Raw genomic sequence first — 25,701 nt, 5'->3', positions numbered from 1 at the left:
TGCCACTACCATCTGGCATTAAAATTTTAAAAGCTTTCACTTCCGAAACTATTTACTCATGAGCTTTAAATCTTACAAAGTCCTTTTAGAATTGTATTACATATTAAATTTTACATGTTGGGAGGGAATTTTAAAATTATGAAAATTGGTAATATTCAGAATATTCTCAGATGACTGTATTTCATCTCTCATCTTTTTCTCTTAACTAACTTCAGAGTCCAGATGAGAATTTATCTGTTCAGTTAAAATGCTTAGTTTTGTCATTAATTTCAAATCTACTTCTTTCTGCTTTTATAGTTGAGCTAATTTTGTGCTAAACTGAAATCAGTATTTTAGTGTTAGACATTCTTTGTTTATTTTTCTTGTCTCCCTAAGGTAACTCATAATCAGGAAAATGTGTTTGATCTGCAATGGATGGAGGTGACAGATATGTCTCAGGAAGATATAGAACCACTCTTGAAGAATATGGCATCACATCTAAAAAGACTGATAGATGAGAGAGATGAACATTCAGAGGTTGGTTCTTTCATTGTATTATGTTCCTTGGGGGTAGGTAATAAACTATAGTCATCCTTTGGTATCTTGTAGGGCATATTTGTTCTAGGACCTTTTTAAAATACTAAAATCAATCCTAGCTTGGGAGGCCTAGGAAGTCAGACCTTTGAGTTCAAGACCAGCCTGGTGTAAAGAATGAGTTCCAGGACAGCCAGAGAAACCCTGTCACCAACAGCTTAAAAAGAAAGGAAGGAAGGAAGGAAGGAAGGAAGGAAGGAAGGAAGGAAGGAAGGAAGGAAGGCCATGAATGCTCAAAGTCTCTGGGACAAAAAAAAAGTACAGTGTTTACATATAAAACTACAAATATCTTGTATATTATAAATCATCTTTTAATTACCTATACTAATGAATAGTACGTCGATAATAGACAAATAGATAAATAGTATTATTTAAGGAGTGGTCGCAAGAAAAGTCTGTACATGTGCATTGCAAATACTGGGATTTTTTTTTCCTTTTTTAAAATTTAAATTAGAAACAAGCTTGTTTTACATGTCAGTCCCAGTTCCCTTTCTCTCCCCTCCTCCCCTGTCCCCCAATAACCCTCTATCCCATCTTTCTGCTCCCCAGGGAGGGTGAGGCCTTCCACGGGGGATCTTCAATGTCTGCATGTCATTTGAAGCAGGGCCTAGACCCACCCCCTTGTGTCTAGGCTGAGAGAATATCCCTCTGTGTGGAGTAGGTTCCCAAAGTACATGCGTACACTAGGGATAAATACTGTTCCACTACCAGAGGCCTTATAGATTAACCAGACCTCCAAACTGACACACAGGATCAGGGAGCCTGGTTCAGTCCTATGCTGGTATGCCAGATGTCATTCTAGGGACCATGAGCTCCCCCTTTTTCAGGCCAGCTGTTTCTGTGAGTTTCCTCAGCCTGGTCTTGACCCCTTTGCTCATCACTCCTCCCTCTCTGCATCTGGATTCCAGGAGTTCCCCTCAGAGCTTAGCTGAAACACAGGGATTATTTATTTATTTATTTATTTATTTATTTATTTATTTATTTATTTATTTATTAGTTTTTCGAGACAGGGTTTCTCTGTGGCTTTGGAAGCTGTCCTGGAACTAGCTCTTGTAGAACAGGCTTTTTCCCTTCACATTATTTTCCATCCACAGTTGGTTTAATTTGCAAACGTAAAACCTACATGGTGTGCCAACTATAATTTCTTTCTTTTGTTGTTGTTATTGGTTCTGTGTATGTGTGTGTGTGTGTGTAAAACACAAGAACTAGAAAGGAACTAAAAGAACCTTGGATTTCTCATAAGCACATTATTATTACTTCTGTTTTCTTTTTAAATTATTATTTTTCTAATTTTGTTCCTGTGTTTTCAAGTCACCCCATTACTTTGGCAATAGTGCAGAAGTGTGAAACTGAATATATGTTGATGTAAGTAGAAAACCATTACCTTGAAGCCCAAGAATTTGCTAAATTTCTTGGTTTTGTTGCCCATTTGATCCCAGGTTGTTGCGGGAGGTTACAGGCAGTTAGGGAGACAGTGCCCAAAGAACACTTTTGTTTCATTTTGTTCTTTAAAATTACTTTATAGGCTCTCATGTACCCCAGGTTGATCTCAAAGTTAGCATGTATCTGAAGATAACCACTAATGCCTCTTTTTGTTTCTGATTCCCAAGTGCTGGGATTTTAGGTGTGAGAAGCTACGCCTGTCCCAGAGACCTTGGTCAAATCGAGGCAGCTGACAGATAGAAGTCCTTAGACTCAGTTTAAACTTAATTTCACCTCATCTTCATGTGATGGTTCTAGTATATCAGACTACTACACAAGTTGCTTTGAAAGCTAAACTGTAGAATATCAACAGTCTACAGTTACAAACAAAGTTTAACAATTTACAAAACAGTCTATTTAGTTTTATTGCATACGTTATTATTATCAAGCCTCCTGGTGACCATTGTTAACTGTTCAAACTTTACTTAGGTATGTTTTAATTATTTCTATGCAAAATGATGGTTATGATACAATTGGAGATATACATAAGTCTGAAAAGTTTATCATTACTAATTATTTTAGTTTAATTGATACCAACTTGGTAAAGTATTCTAAAATTTGTATTTTAGAAAAAAATGTATAGTGGAGGAACATAGGATAGGAAAAGGCAGTAATGTACAGAAGTTTTTGTATACTTTACCTGTCAAAACGAAATCTAGAATGTTATAGGTTTAGACTCTTGCAAGTTTAGAAAACAGCAGAGTCAGCCATACTTGATGAACAAGTACATCTCACATAGACTATTAATGGAAAGCATTTATTTAATTAAAGCAAACACATATAGTCCAAGTTTCAAATGTACTAGCCAAATAATGTAATCTTTTTATCTGAATGGTAATGAATACAGCTGGCACAAAGACCAAGAACTTTCTCACTATTTAAGATCTAGACACAGTTCCTATTGTATAAAAAGAGTGCTTTGTATTTTTGCATTATGTTCCTCTTACTATAAAATTTCCATAATATTTAGGCAAAGCTTAGGTATATAGCATATTAAGCCCTCAAATATATATGCATCCATAATTATAGACATAAAGGTAGCAAATACAATCAACACAAATTTAACCATAGTCATAAAATTATCATTAAAATCTGTTTTAAAAATCAAAGGGTTGCCAGGCGTTGGTGGCGCACGCCTTTAATCCCAGCACTCGGGAGGCAGAGGCAGGCGGATCTCTGAGTTCGAGGCCAGCCTGGTCTCCAGAGCGAGTGCCAGGATAGGCTCCAAAGCTACACAGAGGAAACCCTGTCTCGAAAAAACCAAAAGAAAAAAAAAACCATAGAGAATAATGTCCAGCTTTTATACTAGTACATTATATATTTTGACCTTGGGAATTTCTTTTCCTTTTTCCTTTTTTTTTTTTTTTTTTTTTTGAGATAGGGTTTCACTATGTTGCTTTGGCTGTCCTGGAACTCACTATGCAAAAACCAGGCTGCCCTTGAGCTCACAGGCTGCCTCTGTTCCCTGAGTGTCGAGGTTAACAAAATGTACTGCTTTGCCCAGCCATGGAAATTTCTTTAAATAACCTTTACTAATAGCCATCTTAACCATACTTTCACCAATTATTTTTAAGTTTCATCTGTCACAAGCCTTGTTGTGATATTCTTTATTTAAATTTCTGGCTTTACTCTTATATAAAGTGTAGCCCCAGGCCACCCTGACCTGTTGATTATTGGCAAACACCACCATGGACAGCTGTACTTTCCTTGGGTCTTCATTACTTGTGTGTTACTTAGTGAAACAGTTTTAACACCTCCTCTGGTGCTTCATACTATGCTAGATGAGAGGATGAAAGTTACAAAGGAGGAGTAACAAAGATTGTTTCTGGTTTACTGAGAAAAAAAATCTATATTATTTGTAAGTAGAAATGAAGGCTAGTATATAATTAGGTACTAATCTGTTTATGTAGGAATCAGATGTTCGTTATCACCTAGGTACTGCTTTTAAAATCAGGAAATGCTAGCAAAATTAAAGATAATTAAGACAACAGGAAAATGAACAAAAAGTTGACTCTGGAAACTCCTTCGTCCACTGTGGAGAATAACATTGAATAGTCTGTAAAGACAGGAAAATTGGGATGTGCTTCTGGATGGGAGGAAAAGTTTGTGTGTCAGGGACATGTAAGTCACCTTCAAAAGTAGCAAGGAAGGAATTTGGCTTTTGGGGGGGAACACAGAAGGTGTGTACATATCTTTGAAGGAAAAGAAGGAAAAATATAAGGATATATGGGATATGTTTTGAGTGAAAAAATTATAACAATGAAGTAACTAATCCCAGGTGATTAGTTGGAGAAGAGGTCATTGGTTGAGAAGCTATGGTAGCAGTTTTTAGTTGGAAGCTTAAGCAGAAGAAAGGAAATCATCTACAAAGTCTTTATGGGGCAGTTTGCACAAAAACCAAATAATTAAGTGAAAGGATTATTGCATAGAAAGGAGAGCTTAATTAAAAATGGATGGTAAGATCTAGGACTGTCTTCAAGTTCTATCACCTTAGAACTGGAATCAAGAAATCAGATGTTGTATACACCTGTAAACTCAGAACTAAGGAAGTAGAAGGAGGGTTCATGAGTTCAAAGCCAGCCTTGGCTACATACATAGTTTGAGACCAGCCTGGTTTACAAGAGCTAGTTCCAGGACAGCCTCCAAAGCCACAGAGAAATCCTGTCTCAAAAAACAAAAAACAAAACAACAACAACAAAAAAACCCCAAAAAACAAAAAACAAAACTCTGTCTCAAAGTAAATAATCAAAGTAAAAAAAACCAGAAAAAAATAACTGTAGTCAAACTTGAATTTCATTTTGTAAAAATGTATATAAAGCAAATTTATTGTAACATTTATACAAAAAGCACATTTAAAATACGTTTTTCAACTGAAATTTAATTACTATTGTACCCTTGATTGGTTGTGTGACTTTGGTTTACTTTGGTCTATATAATCCTCAGTTTCTTATGTCTAAAACAGGTAGACCTTTAAAGTAAAAAGGTTTATGTCCCACTGATAATATTTGGAGAAAGGACTAGGGGGAAGCTTTGGTATGGGAAGCAGTACAGTATAATAAATTATGGAATTTAGGAATGGGCTACATGTAGTCTCAACATTACTATTAGCTAGTTGTGTAAGCATACAATGTTTGTGCTTCAGGCATCTGACTTCCCTCTAAGGTCTTATTTTCTCTAGCAATTGCTTCCTCTAGGATTATAAAATTATAAGACCGTATTGTCTAATTCTGCAGTGATAGGAAGATTATATTCTTAGACTGTCCAATATAGTAACAACTAGTAACAGATACCTAGTTTGTTTGGTTTGTTTTGGGTTTTTTGATACAAGGTTTCTCTGTGTAGTTTTGGAGCCTATCCTGGCACTCTGTAGACCAGGCTGGCCTCAAACTCATAGGTATCAGCCTGCCTCTGCCTCCCAAATGCTGGGATTAAAGGCGTGCGCCACCAATGCCCAGCCAGATACCTGTTTTTTCATTTGAAACATAGCTCATGTGACTAAAGAACTGAATTTTGAGCTGTTTAAATTTTTATTAAATAAACTACTTGTGCTACTGGCTTTTGTAATTGAATAACACAGTTTTAGACAGATCATTCTTTGGTTTTCTTTCGTGTGTGGACATGTCTTTTATGCCTTTCCAACAGTTGCTATCTTATTATTTTTGTCATATGATTTCTTTTATTAAAGAAAATCTAGAGAGAGGGAAAAAAAACATTGACATGTTTCAATGTTATCTGCTAAATACCTCATGCACGATCTGTTGAATAAACTTGAAATGACAGCTAATATGATAATGTTAAAATGATGTTTTTGTTATTGTTATTTCTTTGTTTTGGAGACATAGTCTCACCACATAGCCCTGGCTGAACTCATGAGGTAGACTAGGCTGGCCTCAAATTCACAGTGATCCACCCACCTCTGTCTGTGCCTCCCCAGTGCTGGGATTCAGCGCTTGCTCCACTTCACCTGAGAAAGCTGAGATGCTTTTGCTCAGAGTTGTTTTATTTTATAGAATATTGAGTGAGTAGTGTTGCTTTGTCTAGGTTACTGATATGTAGAACATTAAAACTGATTATGTGTTTACCTCTGAAATTCTTAGACTATCGTAGAGCTCTCTGAGGAGCGAGATGGTCTTCATTTTCTACCCCATGCCTCTTCATCTGCGCAGTCACCCTGTGGCTCTCCGGGTATGAAGCGAACAGAAAGTCGACAGCACCTCTCAGTGGAACTGGCTGATGCTAAGGCCAAGATCCGAAGACTCAGGCAGGAATTGTAAGTTCCTGACTTTCAGTATTCATTGAAATTATGTGGTAACAAAGATGATCTTAACAGTATTTTAAGTTTGACATTAGACCTATTGTCCTCTGTTGTCAACCTAAATCAAATATTTATTAGTATTTGTTAAAATGAGAAAAAATTGCCTGTAATCCTAATACTCAAGTATAAGGAGAGAATCTAGTAATTCATGGTCATCTGCAGATACAAAGTAAGTCTGAGCTTAGCCTGGGCTATGTGAAACTGCCTGAATAATAGTAATAATGACAATGTTTTCAAGGACTGAATTGTTGACATATAAAATTACAAAAATAATTTTATATGTATAGTCCATATTAAGTCATTGAAGTGCCAGTCATCTACTTAATAAAATATTCAGATTTTATTAGTACTGATAAAATTGTACTGTTATCAAAGCTCACTACAGAAAACACACTATAAATTTTACTTGGGTGAACCACAAGTAAAAGCATGACCAATCTTTGCTGAAGACTTTGTACTTTAAGAACAAAGGATTTTTGATTTATGGGTTTTCTTTTTTTAAAATTTGTTTTCTTAGAATTTGAGCTTCAGAATGTAGGTTTTAAATTTAATACACTCGATAGTAATTACTTTTGTTTATTGATTATTTAAAGTGACTTAGAAAAGTGAATGGGATATGCAAGGTAGAAAAAGCATTAAATAGGGAAAATTTGAAAACAAAAGAAAATAGAGGTTTCATTTGTGGATGTCTGCATTACTATGTGTCTATTGAAGTGAACACACCCAGAGTATTCTATAAACAGCTGCACCAGGAAAATTAGGGAAGAGATTGCTGTTATTAGTTTGACTGGCAGCTAATGGATAGCCTAAACAGTGAACGCTAGTTCTTGCCATATAATTTAGCTCAATCTTCTCTAGTCTTTAGATGAAGCATGCAATTAGAACTTCAGTGATGGCTGTGAATTCATTTACCATGTTGTATTATATTAGAGTTTAATTTTCAAATAGAATTTACTTGGCTTTAGAATATATTAAAAATTCAAACAACCTTGAGAAGATTGACAAAAATTGTTTTCATGTGTAATGACTTAAAAATACAAGTGGATGCTTTTAAGTGAGTAGAGATGCCAGATGCACACAGCAAGTATTTTGGTAACTATCATTTCATCAAATCCCATCTAATATCTTTGAAACTGTGTTCTTTTATGTATTTCTTAAGATGGAATGTACTAAGTCTTTCTTTTGTTTTAAAATAGGCAGCTATTTCCTGTAGTGGATTAGCAGCAGAAATCTTGATTTAAATAAATAAATAAAAGGCCTAGATTGATTTATACCCTAGTGGAAACTATAAAATAAATAATTAGAATATACTTTGTACTAACTATTAACTGATATATGCTCATTTATGGATAATACCAAATAGTATAATTGATTTTAATTTACAGACTCAAAGTATAGCATGATTAGATGGGATAACAAATTCCTTATAAATTAAACTTTTTATGTAATAATTAACATTAATGAAGACTTCCTTCAACAGTTCTTGCAACTACCATTGATGACATGTTTTGGGAGTTTCTTTTGGGGGGGGTTCTTTAATATAATTACATTAATCATTATATTATCAATTATTTTATTAAAAAATAAAATACTTTTACTAAGATATAATTCAGTATCTGTCAGTTCATCCTTTTAAGTTTTTAAGTTGTGGAATCACTACAATAATTGAATAAAAGTGTCTTTGTGCATCCTCTTTGCCTTCAGAATTTAGCAGTGGCTAATCTATTGTATTTCCTTGGGTTTGCCTGTTTTTGACACTCATATAAAGGGGACATTTAATCTGTGGCCTTGTTTAGCATGATGTCCTCCAGGTTCATCGGTGTTGTATCGTATAACTAATGTCTTGTTAATGACAAATACAGTAACTTCTAATCTATAAAAAGACAAACTAATACAAAGTTAGAAATAAAAGGGCTGTCAAGCTGGTGCTTGCTGTTTAGCCTGAAAGCCTGAGTTTGGTCCCTAGAACCCACATGATAGAAGGAGAGAACCTTCTCGCTCAAGTTGTTCTCTGACCTTTACCCATACATCATGACACTCAGCCTTCCTTCAGCAAATGGATAAATGGGGGGGGGGGCGAGATAATAATTTACAAATTTAAATAGCAGGATGCTAATGTTCTTTTAGCAGGGCAGTTAGACAGTAGATATCAAGAACCTTAAAGACTATGTTTTCCTTTTAGGAATATGTCCAGACATATAATACAGGGTTTTTTTTTTTTTTTTTTGATGGTGACTCTTCTAAATAAAACATTATTCATCATATGGAAAACTAAAACATACTTAGTAAATTCCATTTCTTTTATCAAAGAGAATATCTCTACCATTTAAAAATTTGTGATTTTTGAACACAAGGAAACATATGAGGATATATAAAAGTAAGCTGCTTTATACAGTGCCTTTTATTATTAGCCTTTTAATTTCAGCTCTCAAGAGGCAGAGGCATGTGGATTTTTGTGAGGTCAGCCTGGTCTACGTAGTGGGTAGCCAACATTACACAGTGAGACCTTGTGTCAATATATATGTGTGCATATATGTATATGTATGTATGTATGTATGTGCAGAACAGTGTTTTAAAGCAATATGAAGTAGAGATTTTGGGCATATGTATAGCAAATAGTAAGTGTATGGTTTCCTTTATGCTGTTGTAAGTGTTGGAATAATTTGGTATTCCTTTATGAGGAACTCCTCATACACAGTATTATATAAAATCATTCATGCTTAATTGTTGTTGATTATGCAGAGTTGGAGAGAAAGTTAAGGTAGGACAGGTGAGATGAGAAAAATTATATAATAAACTGTAAGGACATTAGTTATTGTATTGGTCTTATAACATCATTGGTGGATAACATCTAATCATATATTTATAGTATCTTTTTCTTGCTTTTATTTCCTCCAAGTATTCTGGTTATAGATGATACTCTATTCAGTTAGGTTTTTGTTCTGTAACAGTATATTACTGTATAGCCCTGGAACTTGCTGCATAGACTAAGCTGGCCTTGAATTCATGGAGACCTGCTTGCCTCTGCCTTCTTAGTGCTTGGATTAAAGGTGGGTGCTATCTTGTCCAGCAACATTTTGGTTACTTTTGTTTTATGTGTATAAGTGCTTCTGCAAACAAGTGTGTATACTAAATGTGTACCTGGTACCTGCAGGGGCAGAAGGCAGCATTGGATTCCTAGGAACTGCAATTACAGACAATTCTGAGTCATCATGTTGGTGCTGGGTAGTGAACCCTGGTCCTCTGCAAGCTCAGCAAGTGCTCTTAGTTGCTGAGCCATCTGCAGCCCTCCGTTAGTTAAGGAATAGTCACTTGTGCATATTAATGTTGTGATGATCACAGATTCTGGAAGGAGTATGCTTATTCTTTAATAAATATCTTTTTACATTTAAGGGAAGAAAAGACTGAACAGTTACTGGATTGTAAACAAGAACTTGAACAAATAGAAATGGAATTGAAGAGACTACAACAAGAGGTGTGTACTTAGATTTATTATATTGGAGCATGGGATAGTTGGAAATTGATTTATTTCATTGTAATTTATAACCATGACCTCAATACTTAAGTCCCAGTTACCTCATATATTTGTATAGAGTGGGGTGACTTTTTATTGCCTTTATCAAAATGCAGAGCCAAATCTAGAAATGAATGTCTTTTTTTCCTACTATTCAAACTTCTCCAAGATTCAAAGTAGTCTTTTTGGACTGGGGCAATTCTAAGTCCCTCTTTTTTATGTATTTGTCCTCTATTGCTGGTTTACCCAAGCTCCTCTACATAGTGAATTGAGCTGTTATGGGTCTGTACATAGTCTCCCATAGTGATTGTATTAGGTTATGTATACACACCAAAATGTTTTATTTTATTTATTCTTTTCCCATATATTACATCCCAAATGCATTTCCCCCTCCCTCCACTCCTTCCAGTTCCTCCCCAACACTGCCCCTCTTTCCCAGATGCCCTCCCTCTCTGTTGCCTTTCAGAAAAGAGCAGTCCTCAAAGGGATATCAACTGAACCTGGCATAACTAATTACAGTAAGACTAGGCCCATATCAAGACTGGATGAGACAATCCAGTAGGAGAAAAGGATCTCAAGAATAGGCAAAAAAGTCAGGGACACCCCTAGTCCCACATGAATATCAGGCTACACAACCATAACATATATGCAGAGGAACTAGCTAATGCCCATATTGACTCCATGTTTGTTGCTTCAATCTTTGTGAGCCCCCCATGAGCCCTGCTTAGTTGGTTCTGTGGGACATATTCTTGTGGTGCACTTGACCTCCTCTGACTCCTGCAGTCCTTCCTCCCCCTCTTCCACAGGGTTTCCTGAGTTCCACTTAATGTTTAACTCTGTGTCTCTCTGCATCTACTCCCATAAATTGCTGGATGACATCTTTTGATGATGACAATTGAGTAAGGCTCCAATCTGAGTATAGCAGAATATCATTAGGAACCATTTAATTGACTGGGTTTTTTTGGTTTTGTTTTGGTTTTTTGCCAGTCAGGTTTGGCTCTATCCTATGTCTCTGGGCTGTGCAGCCTCTGGTACCCTGACCATCCAGGCAGTGTCAGGCATGGGCTCCCTCTCATGGCAGGGGTCTCAGCCTGGACCAGTCATTGTTTGGCCACTTCCACAATTTCTGTGCCCCTATTATCCCAGCACATCTTGCAGGCAGGACAAATTGTAGGTCAAAGGTTTTGTGGCTGGATTGATGTCCTAGTCCTGCCACTGGAAGCCATGCCTGGTTACAGAAGATGGCCAGTTCAGTCTCCATATCTCCCATTACTAGGGGTCTCACTAGTCACCCTTCCAAGGAGTTTCCATTGCACGAGGTTTCCACATCACCTCCCCCAAATGCCCCCCAATTCCAGGTGTCTTTCCCACTACTCTCTCTATTCCCTCACCCCACCCTGCCTCCTGTGTCTATTCCCATCCTCACCTGCCCTCAGTCCACCCATAAAATCAATTTTATTTCCCCTTCCCAGGGAGATCCATGTGTTCACCTATGAGTCCTCCTTGTTACTTAGCCTCTCTGGGTTTGTGGATTGTATCATGATTATCTTCTGCTTTACAGCTAATTTCCACTTATGAGTGAGTACATACCAGTTTTGTCTTTCTGGTTCTGGTTACTCAGAATGAGTTTTCCTAGTTCCAGCCATTTGCCTGCAAATTTCATGATGCCATTGTTTTTAACACTTGAGTAATACTCCATTGTGTAAATGTACTACATTTACTTTATCCATTTTTCAGTTGAGGGACATCTAGGCTGTTTCTACCCTCTGGCTATTATGAATAAAACTGCTATGAACATAGTTGAGCAAGCATCCTTATGGTATGGTTGAGCATCCTTTGGGTATATGCTCAAGAATGGTATAGCTGGGTCTTGAGGTGGATCCATTCCCAGTTTTCTAAGGAACCACAATATTGATTTCCATAGTAGCTGTACAAGTTTGCATTCCTACCAACAATGGAGGAGTGTTCCCCTTGCTCCACATCCTTGCCTGCAGGAGCTGTTAATTGCATTATTGATTTTAGCCATTCTGACAGGTGTAAATGGAATCTCAAAGGCATCTTGATTTGCATTTCCCTGATGGCTAAGGATGTGGAACATTTCTTTAAGTGTTTCTCAGCCATTTGAGATTCCTTTGTTGAGAATCCTCTACTCTCCTATAGTGTTTATATTAGGTAGTATATACTAAATCATTTTTTGTATTAGTCTTTTGGTTTTTTTTTATTTTCTTCTTGAAACATAGATACTAAGAATTTTTTTGAGAATTTGTTAGAGAAGAAGGGGATAGAATAGTGCACATAAGAGTAAAAGAGATTGGTGAAATAAGTCAAATTATATGCATGTATTAAAATGTCATAGTATGCCAGGCAGTGGTGGCACCTTTAATCCTAAGCACTCAGGAGGCGGAGGCAGGTGGATCTCTGTAAGTTTGAGGCCAGCCTGGTCTACAGAGCAAGTTCCAGGACAGTCAGAAGCTAGTAGACAGAGAAACCCTGTCTCAAAAAAACAAACAAAAAACAAATAAAAATCCCTAAAATGTCATAATAAAATCGATTATTTTATATAATTAGTATATGTTAATCTTAAAAACTAGTAACAAGAGGTTTGTTGTGGCGTTTGTTTGTTGTTTATTTAAAGAATTCACTTCTTTTAATCACTGTTTTCTTTCATTTTTCATTTGAGTATCCAAGCCATAATTGCCAATGATTGGAGTAAGACTGGACAGTTATATTTTCCTCTTACCCACCTTAACCTGGTATTTTGAATGTCAAAAACGATATGCAAGATCATAAACTGAGACCACCCTAGATGAATGAGCCAGGAAGTGATACTTTTTATGTGCTTTGGCTCTTATTCTACTTCTTGATAACAGAGGGGTGTGTGTGTGTGTGTGTGTGTGTGTGTGTGTGTGTGTGTGTGTGTGTGCGCGTGCGTGCCCACACTTGTTTTATCCCCAACGAGTGGTTTTGTAAAACTAGTAGAGGGAAGAATTATAGTCTTTTTTTTTTATTTTTGCAAGTCTCTATATGGTTGACATAGAAGACTCTTAATTATGATGTGGGCCACCGAGGTAGTTCTATGGTGAAGGCCCTGACTGCCAAACCTGATGAGCTGAGTTCAGTCCCTAGGACCCGTGGGAAGGAGAGAAGCAGTTTCTGCCAGCTGTCCTTTAACCTTTGCTTGTACACAAAAAGTAATTGTAATTAAAAAAAAAAAAAGAAAAGAACTGTGAACTGTCACAGGCCATGACATGAGAGAATAAGAGTAAAAAGAAATAATTCGTTACTATTTATTATGAAAACTTACAAACTTCTAAGAATTTTCAGAAGTTCACGGAATTACTCTGTATATTTTTAGGGCTTCTTTTCTAAATGATTGCAGAATTTCTTAAAAGATTGTATTTTACTAGTTATGCTAATAAGATACATAATTATTTTACTTAGAAGCATTTGAAAAAATCAGCTAAATTTTAGTAAGTCACTTATGTGAATAAAAACATTTCTCTAAAGTAGTAATTTACTTCAGATCTATCACTTATATTTTCTATGCTTTTATCATCTTGTATTTTAAAGTTAAACTCTTTAAAAAATATTAATTTGTATGTATGGGTATTTTGCCTGCATATATGTCTATGTAACACATGAGTATAGTGCCCCCAGAGGTCAGGGGGTGACAGATCCCCTGGAAGTGGACTTACACGTGGTTGTTAATCACAGTGTTGGTGGTAGGAATGGAATAAGGTTCTCTGGAAGAGCAGGCAGTGCTCTTAACACCTCTTAGCCATCCCTAAAGTTAACTTATAAGCTTAAATTTAATTGTGAATGTTGTGTTAAGTAGAGGTTAACTTAATTTACAATTCCTTTTTAAAAAACATTGCTAATACCCTTTTATAACTGGTTCAAGGATAAGGCTTATTATGTCTTCATTTTTAAGAAACAGTTATTATTTATGTGCAATACAGTTTCCTTTTAAATATATATAATTTATTACTTTTGTTAAATTAATGAAGTTTGAACAAAGAATAGTTTAAAAGGGAAATTTCATATTGAAATCATTTTTTATATTTCTATTTAGAACATGAATTTGCTTTCGGATGCTCGATCTGCTCGAATGTACCGAGATGAATTGGATGCACTTCGTGAAAAGGCAGTCCGAGTTGATAAGCTTGAAAGTGAACTCAGCAGATACAAAGAGAGACTTCATGACATTGAATTTTATAAGGCAAGAGTTGAGGTATGTTGCATAGTTATTTATACTTTTTTCTTAAAGTGTTAAGATTTTCAAAATTCATTTGATAAACATGAATTGAATCTAGAGGTAGTTTTAAGTTCTTTGAGATTTATTTTAAATTGATAGACAATATTGCTTAGACTTTTACAAAGGTATCTCCTCACATTGTAAAGCTTAATGAATTGTTTGGAGCACTATCACACATACCCCACACCACCTAGCTTTTAGCATTGTAGCCATGGAAGACTTGAAGACCACTTCTTACCATTAAAATGAAATGCTTATCTCTGTTAATCTCAAACTTGCTCCCAGAAAAAAAGGAAGATATTTTCTGAGTTTTGTTTTGTTGATATTAGAATACTGAGATCAGTGAGTGCTGTATATATGCAAATGAATTAGAAAAAAACACTTTGACAACCCTTGAATACTTTCCTCTTTTCTGTTAACTTCCTTATTTTCAGTAAACATAAGAGATATTGTTAAGTTTCAGTATGAGGATAAGAAAAAAAAAGAATATGGGGAATCAAGAAATAAAAACATGAAGGGGTAGGTCAGATGGCTAGTGGGATGAAGATTCAAGCCCCATAACCAGAGTTTGCTCCCAGGATCTACATGATAGAAAGCCAGAACCAACCAACCACTGCATATTGTCATCTGAGCTCCCTGTGGGTGCTGTAGAATGTACCCACACACATACAAATAAATAAGTAAAGACATGTAATTTCAACATGGAAAAAGTAGGACATTTAGCCTGGATTTTACTAATAAATGAAATTTGAAGATTCTAAGAGAAAATACATAGATACACATATATAATGCATATAATATATACATATATTAATCTGTTGTGCATGTGTGCTGAGGGACCTTCTTGGATATCACTGCCTTAAAGCATGATAGTATACACCTGAAACCCCAACTCAAGATGCTCAAGTGCGAAGATACTGTCTAAGACGGAATACATAGTGAAATCCTGTCTCAGAACCAAAAAGAACAATGTATTTCTCTAGACTTGATAAACAACAGATATATAATTTAGTAAGATAAAATTGTGAATGCATGCTTCCAAATTGCTGGAGTCTAGCTCTAGCAGGTCAGGGAAACTGGAGAGGAGATGTGGAATTGGCAACTACACAAACACAGGAGACTTAGTGGAGAGGGTAAAACTCAGTTCTTATCTTTTTATTGTTCTCTTAAACCTTTTACCCCTAAGACAAAAATCTCTACGAAAGGAAGAAATCATCTCGCAACCACAAGTTGCATATTTCCAAAAACAAGTTAAAATCTTTACTCAGGAAGAAATCACATTACGATAACAAGTTACAATGTTTTTCTTAGAAGCCCACATGTAGTTAAACATTTTCCTTTGTACTACTTTACCCACCAGACCATCTTCACCCCAAAGCAATGATTCTTTTATTATTAATTAACAAAGTTCTAAGCAGGTCACATACATTTCAGCCAGTTCCTTTACACTGGCAAGCAGCTGTTTATGGTTTCAGTGTTGCAAATTCTTGTCCTTATTCTACTCTACAAAGCTTTACTCAATTGATCTAGCTAACCATCTGTTTTCCTTTACACAATAGAGTCATCTAATTTCCTTCATAACTTTGTTTTTTCAACATGAACACCAAAACCTGTGATTAATTCTGTAAGCTTCATGACCAAGGAACTCGGACCTAACCTTGAGTGTAGGGACATGATTGCTTTCTTTGATCATTTTTCCCACAGGCAGAATTCATGGATCTATAATGCGAAACTCCCTTGTGCTTATTTTCCATCCTTAGAAAGTTTCACATCTAGCAAAAAGGAAGGTTACTTGTAGCCTTATTTTTTTACCTTTCTTGTATCTTTTATTGGAGCAATTGGCAGAATAACCTAAACCATTCCCTAACTATCTTTACAAACGCCCTTACCATTGATCCAAATAAGCATCATTATTCTTATAAAAATCATCTTCATTATGACCTGCAAGTAAGTTGCCCAATGAGGACTAAGAAATCCCCATGAGGAGGCCCCTGCACTCTGGGGAGCCTCCGGAGGTGGACTGGCGTTTTGCCCTGGTGTGTGTGGGGGACTTTGAGAGCCCATCCCACTTGAAGGGATGCGCTCTGTCTCTGGACATATGGGGAGGGGCCTAGGCCCAGCACAGGAAGATTTGGTGAACTTGTAATAATAATAATAATAATAATAATAATAATAATAATAATAATACCCAACAACAACAAAAAAGAAAGAAATCCCCATGAAACAATCACACTATACTAGACACAGTGGAATTCTTTAACATAGTAATCACCATGTCAAATACAGTAAGATCATGATAGCAACAAACAGGAGAAGGCATTCTGGAGACAAATCTCCTGGAGCTTTGCCTCACTGGGATGCACCCATTATAGCTATGCTGTCCCATGAGCTGTACTCTATAAGCTCCATTGCTGACTACAGCTCCTCCGACATGACTACCCCCACCAAATTATTTCCTCAGGGCTGGACAGATGGCTCAGAGGTTAGGAGTATTGGCTGCTCTTCCAGACGTCCTGCGTTCAATTCCTAGCAATTGCATGATGGCTTACAACCATCTGTAATGAGATATTGTGTCCTCTTCTGGCCTCCAAGTATATGCAAGCAAGCAGAACACTGTATAGATGATAAATAAATAAAGATATATTTTAAAATTTAAAAAAAGGATTTCCTCAAATTATTTAATTGACATAATGACTGAAGAGTTGGAGATCAGTGTTGGAGATCTTGCTACACATGCACAAGGCTCTTAGACAAGAAAATTTTGAAAAGACATGCTGGTATAAGCCTTTAATTCTGGCACTCTAGAAGCAAAGGCAGGCGAATCTTGTGAGTTTAAGGCCAGCCAGGCTCCATAATGAGACCCTGTCTCAAGAAAGAAAAGTGGGAATCTGAAAGATTGCAGCAGATCATGTAGGTTTATAATCCCAGCACAAATGAGAGGTAGAGGCAAGGAGGATCACAATTCTAGACAGCCTGGGCTCCTTGGCTATTTATTTAGGAAGACTGTCTCAAAATTATAAGTTAAGTGAGTCTTGTTTTACCATTTATATGAGTTTTGGTCTTAGTTTTTTATTGTAAAAACCTAAAACAAGTCACTTTCAAGTTATTCTTCAGTAGAGGTAAAATTTTGTCTATTTCAGTCCTAGCAAGTGTTAATTCTGTGGAGCTTTGTTTCTTAGATATATGGAAGACTAGTGATACTTTCTCTCAATCTTGTGACTAAGGCATTTCAATATATTCCACCAATCCCTGTGAAATTACAGTAGTATTAGTCATTCTAAAGGCTTAAGTATTTTGAATGCATAATATATTTAATTCAGGGGCAGAGAGGTAGAAAGTAGGTGAAGCAAAAAAAAAAAATCAACAGTATAGTGCTGGGTAGCTTTATTCTTGCACAGAAATATTGGTAAGAATGGCTTAATGTGTTCATTTGTAATGATGAATTTTTATATTCTACAGCTTTAAAAAACAGACATTAGCACATTTCTAATTCATTTTTAAAAGCCTATTTGAAATATTTATAGGAATTAAAAGAAGATAATCAAGTATTATTAGAAACAAAAACCATGTTGGAAGATCAACTAGAAGGAACTCGTGCTCGCTCTGACAAATTACATGAATTAGAAAAAGAGAATTTACAACTAAAGGCTAAGTTGCATGATATGGAAATGGTAAGTTTTTGGGTTGACAAGTTTTCTTGGCTTCTGAGGAAGAATTCTGTGATTCTGCTAAGTTCTCTATAATGACAAGGATGGCTAGAGTCCTTAATAAGGCTTTAAAATGAACAAGATAGCCAAGTCATTTAAGATATTTTCACCATTACATAAAATAAACATAAAGTAACATTTTCTCTTAATTACTTATTTTTGCCTTTTAAAAACAGTATATCTATTTTATAAGCTTGTCTTTTAAAATGCATAAATTTTATAGCTGTTTGGTAAAATTTAGCAGTGGCCAAAATTATTTTGGAGATGACTAAAATACTATACTGAGTATGCAGGAACATTTTCATTTTGTCCCTAAAGATTATTTTAAAAGGCCACATAGCCAAGAATATATAGGCAGCACAAATTGGACTTGATGTGTGTGTGTGTGTGTGTGTGTGTGTGTGTGTGTGTGTGTGTGTGTGTGTGTATTATATTTAAAATAAAAAGAGGACACAGACTTGAGCCAGTGGGTTAGAAGGAGGAGATTTAGGAGCTAAAAGAGGGGAGTGAAAACAGTTCAGATGTGTACAAAATTTAGTTTTTAAGATAATTTTAAAAGGATTTCGGGTACCTGATTAATAATGATCAGTGGTGATTATAATAATTAAGTATTGCTTTCAATATGAACATTATAAGGAACTAAAAACATTCAGTTTAAAATATGTAAAAATTAATGAGTAATGGATAGAAATTCCACTATTTATTAGCTTCCTTTCCTTATTCTGTATAATTGAATAGGAACGAGATATGGATAGAAAGAAGATTGAAGAATTAATGGAAGAAAATATGACTTTAGAAATGGCACAGAAACAAAGTATGGATGAGTCATTACATCTTGGCTGGGAGCTGGAACAGATATCCAGAACTAGTGAACTTGCTGAAGGTAGTTTTACCTCATTTAAGTAGATTAATAAATAAATGAAGTTTTACTTACATTTCTGTATATATTGTTGCAATTCTTTATTTTCCCTGGCTAAAGGTCATACAAGACTACCAGTTGTCTCCAAAAATACTATCTCACAAATTAACATTTTGTTTTTGCTTTTTTAGGTCTGGTTTTTACTTTTCTGTATCTTAAGACTCAATTTTATTTTTTCATGGGAGAAGGGGCTTTTTAAAAACCTGAATCCCCATCCTTTTCTGTTTTAAATTATATCATATAATTCTATTATGGCTTTATTTAATATGTATTTTAAATTATTATACATTAGAAAATGTATGGCTTTTTTAAAGTGTACAGTTATGCAATCTTGGTTAGTCTAAAGCAAAATCTGAGTTTTATGAACTCATTAACAGGTTTAGATGTTGACTGGGCAGTATTTTAAGTTACTGTCACATGTAGCATGAATTCTCTTTGGACTTAATAATAAAAACTTGGAGTCAGCTATCAACGGCTAAAAATTGAAGGATAAAGAAGCAGAGCACAGGCAGCCACTGGAGAGTTCTCACCTCTACCAATGCTCAAACAACAGGGGTGATCCTGTCCTCAGACTTCATCCATCTTTACAAATCAGACTGTTTTAGACTGACTGCCTCAGACTACCATGAGCTCCTATCTCCTCCTGCCTTATGTTCCTCTCTCTGCCCAGCCATATCCCTTCCTGTCTCCACCTCCTTATTGCTGGATTTAAAGGCATGTGATCCCAAGTAGTGGGATCCTCTTTGTGTGAGCTCTGTTTCTCTTTTAGACTGGTTCAATTTGGTGTATCCCAGGGTGGCCTTGAATTAACAGAAATCAGTCTGTCTCTATCTCCCGAGTGCTGTGATTAAAGGTGTGGATCACCACTGCCTGGCCTCCTTGGCTAAGTATTGTGGTTGCTGAGATTAAAAGTGTGTGCCACCACTGCCTGGCCTCTTTGGCTAACTGGTATGGCTAGTTCTTCACTCTGATCTTCTGGCAAGCTTTATTTATTTATTAGATCAAAAACAAAATGTCACCACTGTCACAAGAGCTGGAATACTAATAGGTTGACTTCTCCAGAGAACTATAATCATCCATTAAGTCAAACAAAGACATTATTTTATCTGGTCAATATGTTCTCTGAATGCAGACAAATGCAAATAGGAAGTCAAGACCTTAGTAAGAAGATTTTAAAGGTGAATCTAAAATCCCTAAAGAAAGTTAAGGATCCTCATGGCTATGACTATTCTCATAAAAATGTAAATAAATAAAGAAAAACCATATCAGGATCATACCTGCCAGCTAACTCATTGCTGGAGATAATGAAAGACCACTAGATAAATTTGTAACTTTTTGCTGGATGTGGTGGCATACACCGTTCATCCCAGGACTCACGAGATAGAGGCAGACAGATGTCTGAATTTGGTCTAAATAGTCAGACCTTGTCTTTAAAAAAAAAAAAAAAAAAAAAAAATTCTTACTTGTGCCTCTTTTTTTTCCTATACTCTTTCATTTACAGTTGTTTGTATTGGGTGTATTAATGCTGTTAACACATTTTGTTAATTATAGCCAGGTAAATGTATCAAAAGTTGATTAGTTACGTAATTCCTAAATGACTCAGTGTCAGATTATTTACCTGGAGTTCTTGAGCAAATATTTATTAAACACTTATCAAATGTGACACTTTATACTGGGTGCTAAGGACGTAGTTATCAGATAGATATACGCTCTGAAAGAATTTCTAGTCTACTGCTTACAAATAATTACTTGTACAAATAGATGCTTCATCCTGTGTATTATCTACTGGGTTTTTCTGATTTTATACTTAAGAACCTAATAATAAAATTCTAGTGTCCTATGTACTGTGTAAGTAGTAAGCTTATGGAAATGTTTTACTTAAAGTATTTATAACTTTAATTGTACTTCTGAAAATTGAGTTACAAGAAAGCAGCTCAGACTTAAAAAGCCTGTATATGTGTGCTTACCTATATGTAGAGGACAATCTTGAATGTCATTCCCCTGGAGCCACTTGCCATTTTCTTCCGCCTTGAGAACAGGGTCGCTCACTAGTTTAAAACTGCACAAGTAGACTAAGCTGTATAGCTGGTTAGTCTTGGGGATTGGCCTGTTGGCCTCCTCAGTGCTGGGAGTACAAGGATGTGCTACCATAGCTGGGTTTGTAATCACGTGGTTCTGGGGTTTGCACTCAGGTTCTCAAGAACTTTTGACAGAATTCGACTTCAGTTTGTAAAAATGCTCAACAGATAAAGTGTAGAGGGAATGCAACTGAACATAATGCAGACCATGAGTAACAAATTCGTAGCTGTCATCATATACCCGACAATGAAAACATTAAACCCTTTCTTAGTTCTGTCAAAGACAAGACTATATACACTTGCCACTTCTTTTCAACATGGTATTAGAATTCTACCAGAGTAGTTAGGCAAGAAAAAGTAATAAATTATCCAAATTAGAACGGAGTTAAATTGTGTTAGCTGTAACATGATCTTACATGTGCCATAAAACTGTAAATTTAAAAACAAAAAAACTTAATTTGAGAAACATTGAAGAATAGAGTCAAAATAGAAAGTACTATTTTTATAGATTAACAACAGATTATTCAATAAAACAATCCCATTTATAATATCTATTAAGAAGAAGAAATCAAGCTGGGAGGTGGTGGTGCACAGTTTTAATCCCAGCACTTTAATTTATGCCTCCTGGGTAGAGACAGGCAGGTCTCTGACTTTGAAGCCAGCCTGGTCTACAGAGTGAGTACCAGGACAGCCAGAACTACACAGAGAGACCCTGTCTTGGAAAACAAAACAAAACAAAAAGTTTCTGAGCACAAATAAAACAATCAAGATAGTTTGTAGCATGGGATAATATATTTGCAAAATACACATCTGATCTGTAAGAAACGCAATAGTTAAAAAACAAATAACTTGATTAAAAATTATCAAAGAGCCAGGAGAAGTAGTAGTTCAGTGGTAGAGTTCTTACATAGCATGCACAAAGATCTGAGTTAATTCCCAAAATCCCCAAAAATACAATAAAATAAAAAAAAGTCTGGTTGCTATTGAAGGCTAATAAATGAGCTGTTGGACAAAGGACACAGGATTTCAGATAGGAATAAGTTCTTGAGGTCTGTTGTACATGAGTTGTTACAGTTAATAACAGCCATTTATTTGTATGATTGAGAATTGCTAATAGAATAAAATTTAATGTTTTTACCACAGAAATACGTAGAGTAATACATATGTTGTTTTGTTTTTTTGAGACAGGGTTTCTCTGTGTAGCTTTGGAGCCTATCCTCTGCCTCCTGAGTGCTGGGATTAAAGGTGTGCGCCACCAACGCCCGGCTGAGTAATAAATATCTTTTATAACTTCATTTGGCTATTCCACATGTGTGTATGTGTGTTAGAACATCATGTTGAATGCTTTAAATAAAAATTTTACTTGCCAGTTAAAAATAAGTATGTCAGTACTAACATGAAAACCAAAATAAATTATGTGAAAATGTACATGTACGATTAACATAAATAAGCCAGGTGGTGGTGATATGTGTCTTTAATACCAGCAACTGGGAGGCAGAGGCAGGCAAATCTCTTGAGTTCAAGTACAGCCTGGTCTACAGAATGAGTCCCAGGACAACTAGGGCTATAACTTTTTAAAACAAACACTGTCTTGGAAAACAAAAAACAAAATAATAATAGTAAGAAATAACATAAGTAATTTCCATAATTCTCAAATTTTTGACATTTTTCAATGATAATAATGGAAATTATAGGAATTATTTTCTAGATCAAATTGTTATATATAATTTGAATAAACTGTACATACTGCCATTGGAAAGTTTTTGTTGTGATAAATGAACTTATTGTTAAAATATTAAGTCCAGATTAAATTGACAGTGATGCTATACTCAAGAATGGTGGAGCTGGAGAGATGGCTCAAAGGTTAAGAGCACTGGCTGCTCTTCCAGAGGTCCTGAGTTCAATTCCCAGGAACCACATGGTGGCTCACAACCATCTGTAATGAGGTCTGGTGCCCTCTTCTAACATGCAGGCATACATGCAGACAGAACACTCATACATAAAATAAATAAAAAAAATTTTAAATCTACTTATAAAGATCCTATATCATGACAAATAGAGCAGATGGTGATGGTCTTTTCTCCTAAGCTGATTATAGCATCTTTATTCGGAGTATGAAGAGTATGTAAGATCTTCATACCATTTATAAGGATTCTTCTTCAGCTGCTTTTAATATTTGAAGTCGCTCCAAAATTTTATGATATACCTTATATCTCTCATTTGAGTCAAGATGATCTTGTAAGATTGCAGGGCAGTAGCTGTAATTTATGGAATAACCCAAGAGTCATTGACTTTGCTATTACCAAGCAATTTCTCATGGAATCAGGATTCTATAGTTTCTTCGGTTGAAACTATAGTGTATGTTAGAAGCTCAAGACCTTGTTTTATTTACTTATTAATAGTGTTATCTTAGATAACTGAATTTTTATGAAGTTAAAGATCATGTATCAAGATGCATTAGAAGTCAATATTTTTAATATTAAAAAGTAAAAATAGTTTTACCAGTGACATATTTTTCAATGTTACAGCACCACAGAAATCCTTGGGCCATGAGGTAAATGAATTGACATCCAGTAAATTATTAAAGTTGGAGATGGAAAACCAAAGTTTGACAAAAACTGTAGAAGAGCTTCGGAGTACTATGGACTCTGCAGAAGGCAGCACTTCCAAAATCATAAAAATTGAAAAAGAAAACCAGAGACTGAACAAAAAGGTAAATTAAAATTTAATCTTTATTGCAGTGTTAAATGCTAATATTATATAAATGTTAAATAGCATATAAATGTTAGTATACTTATTTTTCATTTGTATGTATTCTTAATATTGTTTAAGCTTCTTTTCAAATATTTTTAAATGGAGTGAATGAACCAAATCCTCTGACTATCATTCAGATTCAATAATAGTGAACTTAATTTGGGTATTGGTATACAGCTCAGCGGTAGAGCAGTTGCCTCGTATATGGAGGGTTCCTTGGTTCGATCCCCAGCACTTCAAAGAAGGAAATGATGAAACCAAACTTTCAGCTGATCTTATTTCATTATTCCTACCTGTTTCCTCCTCACAACCTTGGGATCAGTGTTATCATTTCAACAACAAAAAATTAGAATATTAATCTCCAAAATGGAAGGAGTTTTTAGAAATCCACATTTAACATATTATTTATTTTTATTTTATGTATATGGGTGTTTTGCCTGCTTGCATGTCTGTGTACTACATGTATGCAGTGTGTGCAGAGGCCAGAAGAGCACATCAGGTCCCCTGGAACTGGAATTATAGGCAATTATGAGCCTTGGGGTGGGTGTTAGGACTCTAACTCTTGTGTTCTGCAAGAGTAGCTAGTGCTATTAATCACTTAACCATGTCTTCAGGCCTCTCACTCCCCCAGATTAACTTTTTGTTGGAAACAAGTCTTTGTTACTCAGGTTACTCTCAAATCTCATGAATTCTAAGCAACCATCCTACCTCTCAGCCTCCTTAGTAGCTAAGACTGTAGAGCACTGCTTTATTTAAAAATGAAAAAATTCTTTGGAAAAATTCTTTGACAAAAATTAAAAATTTTTGTCAAGTTTTTCCACTTTTCTGAATTTATTGTGGTCTTTATTTTTTTTACATAGTTTTTTGTTTGTTTGCTTGCTTGCTTGCGACAGGGCTCACTGTGCATTGCAACACTCACTGCCATTAGAATTTACTATGTAGACTAGGTTGGTTTCAAACTCACAAGGATTGAGTAGTGTGCCACCATGACTGGCTATATTGTGAATTAAGCTGAATCCAGCTAGGAGCTATATAATCAATTGCTGCATTACCAAAGTCTTCTAATGTAGTATGTAAGTCCCCTCTCTGGGAGAAACTGCGTCCACACCTGTCTTTTTTTTTCCTAGAGCATTTTCTGTTGACAGAATTAGATTATATAATAATTTGTCCATAATCTAGATTGTGTTGCTTGCTTCCTTTGTTCTGTCACTTAGCAACTCTTTTGTCTTCTGTATTTCTTCTTTTATCTACAGACCAAATATGCATTAAAATGATTTTTTGTTTAATTAAGAATATTTATAGAGGATATGTATGTCTCATTTAGGAGGCATGTATTCTTGTCTGCTTTTTGTGATGTTACGGAAAGTTAGTTCCTGTGATTAGAAGTTTAATCCTGATATCCTAATTATATTATTAATTCATAGTTTGCTAATTGGATTTATTACAAAGCAAACTTCCTTTTGAAAGCTGTTGCTTTTTCTTGAAGTATTATTTACTCAAATGAGCAGCTGATAGGAAAGCACAGGTGTCCTTTTATCCTTTCTCCCTGACTCCAGACTGAACTGCTTACCCATATCCTCTTGAGTCTGTTGCTTGTTTAGTGTTTGTTTGCGCTCATGGATTTTAAAATATTTGAGGCATTTCAGCCTACCACATTTATTTTACCTACTATCCAAGTGTGGACTGGTGAGAGCATTTTACAAATATATTTTTTATATATTTTTTCGTTTTCCCTTCTATTTCTCTCTCCAGACCCTCTCAGCTACCTTACTTCCCTTATTTGCTTTCAGATTCATGGCCTTTTTAAAATTTAACCGTGTGTGTGTGTGTGTGTGTGTGTGTGTGTGTGTGTGTGTGTGTGTGTGTGTGTTCCTAAATTCATAAATACAACCTTCTCAGTCTATATAATGTTACTTGTATGTATGTTTATGTTTTTAGAGCCCATCATTTAGTCTGGGGAAGAGTCTTTCTCCACTGTCAGTATTCCTGGAGTTGAGGCCTTGTGAGCTTTACCCCTTCCATGTTAGCATGTCTGTTATCATCCTTGTTTAGCTAATGTTTGTGTAGCCATGTTAGTGAGACTTCAAGGGTGTGGCTTCTGACA

General features: G+C 35.5%; 1 protein-coding gene across 10 annotated transcripts in view; it reads left to right on the top strand.

Moving 5' to 3' along the window:
* Window positions 1-25,701, top strand: part of Ccdc88a (coiled-coil domain containing 88A) — a 153,362-nt gene that overhangs the window by 79,211 nt on the left and 48,450 nt on the right. For all 10 annotated transcript variants that reach the window (XR_003479645.2, XM_027387968.2, XM_027387969.2 and 7 more), the window contains 7 exons: window positions 376-516; window positions 6,153-6,325; window positions 9,764-9,845; window positions 13,957-14,115; window positions 17,664-17,810; window positions 18,585-18,729; window positions 23,372-23,556. Coding sequence is in view for 9 of the 10 variants with exons in the window: in XM_027387968.2 (XP_027243769.1) it covers window positions 376-516; window positions 6,153-6,325; window positions 9,764-9,845; window positions 13,957-14,115; window positions 17,664-17,810; window positions 18,585-18,729; window positions 23,372-23,556 (1,032 nt within the window). In the remaining variant the exon portion in view is untranslated. The remainder of the gene's footprint in view (window positions 1-375; window positions 517-6,152; window positions 6,326-9,763; window positions 9,846-13,956; window positions 14,116-17,663; window positions 17,811-18,584; window positions 18,730-23,371; window positions 23,557-25,701) is intronic.

Source organism: Cricetulus griseus (assembly GCF_003668045.3).
Source record: "Cricetulus griseus strain 17A/GY chromosome 1 unlocalized genomic scaffold, alternate assembly CriGri-PICRH-1.0 chr1_1, whole genome shotgun sequence".
NCBI lineage: Eukaryota > Metazoa > Chordata > Mammalia > Rodentia > Cricetidae > Cricetulus > Cricetulus griseus.
The sequence above is the reverse complement of the archived record's forward strand: the minus strand, read 5'-3'. Positions and strand labels throughout refer to the sequence as shown.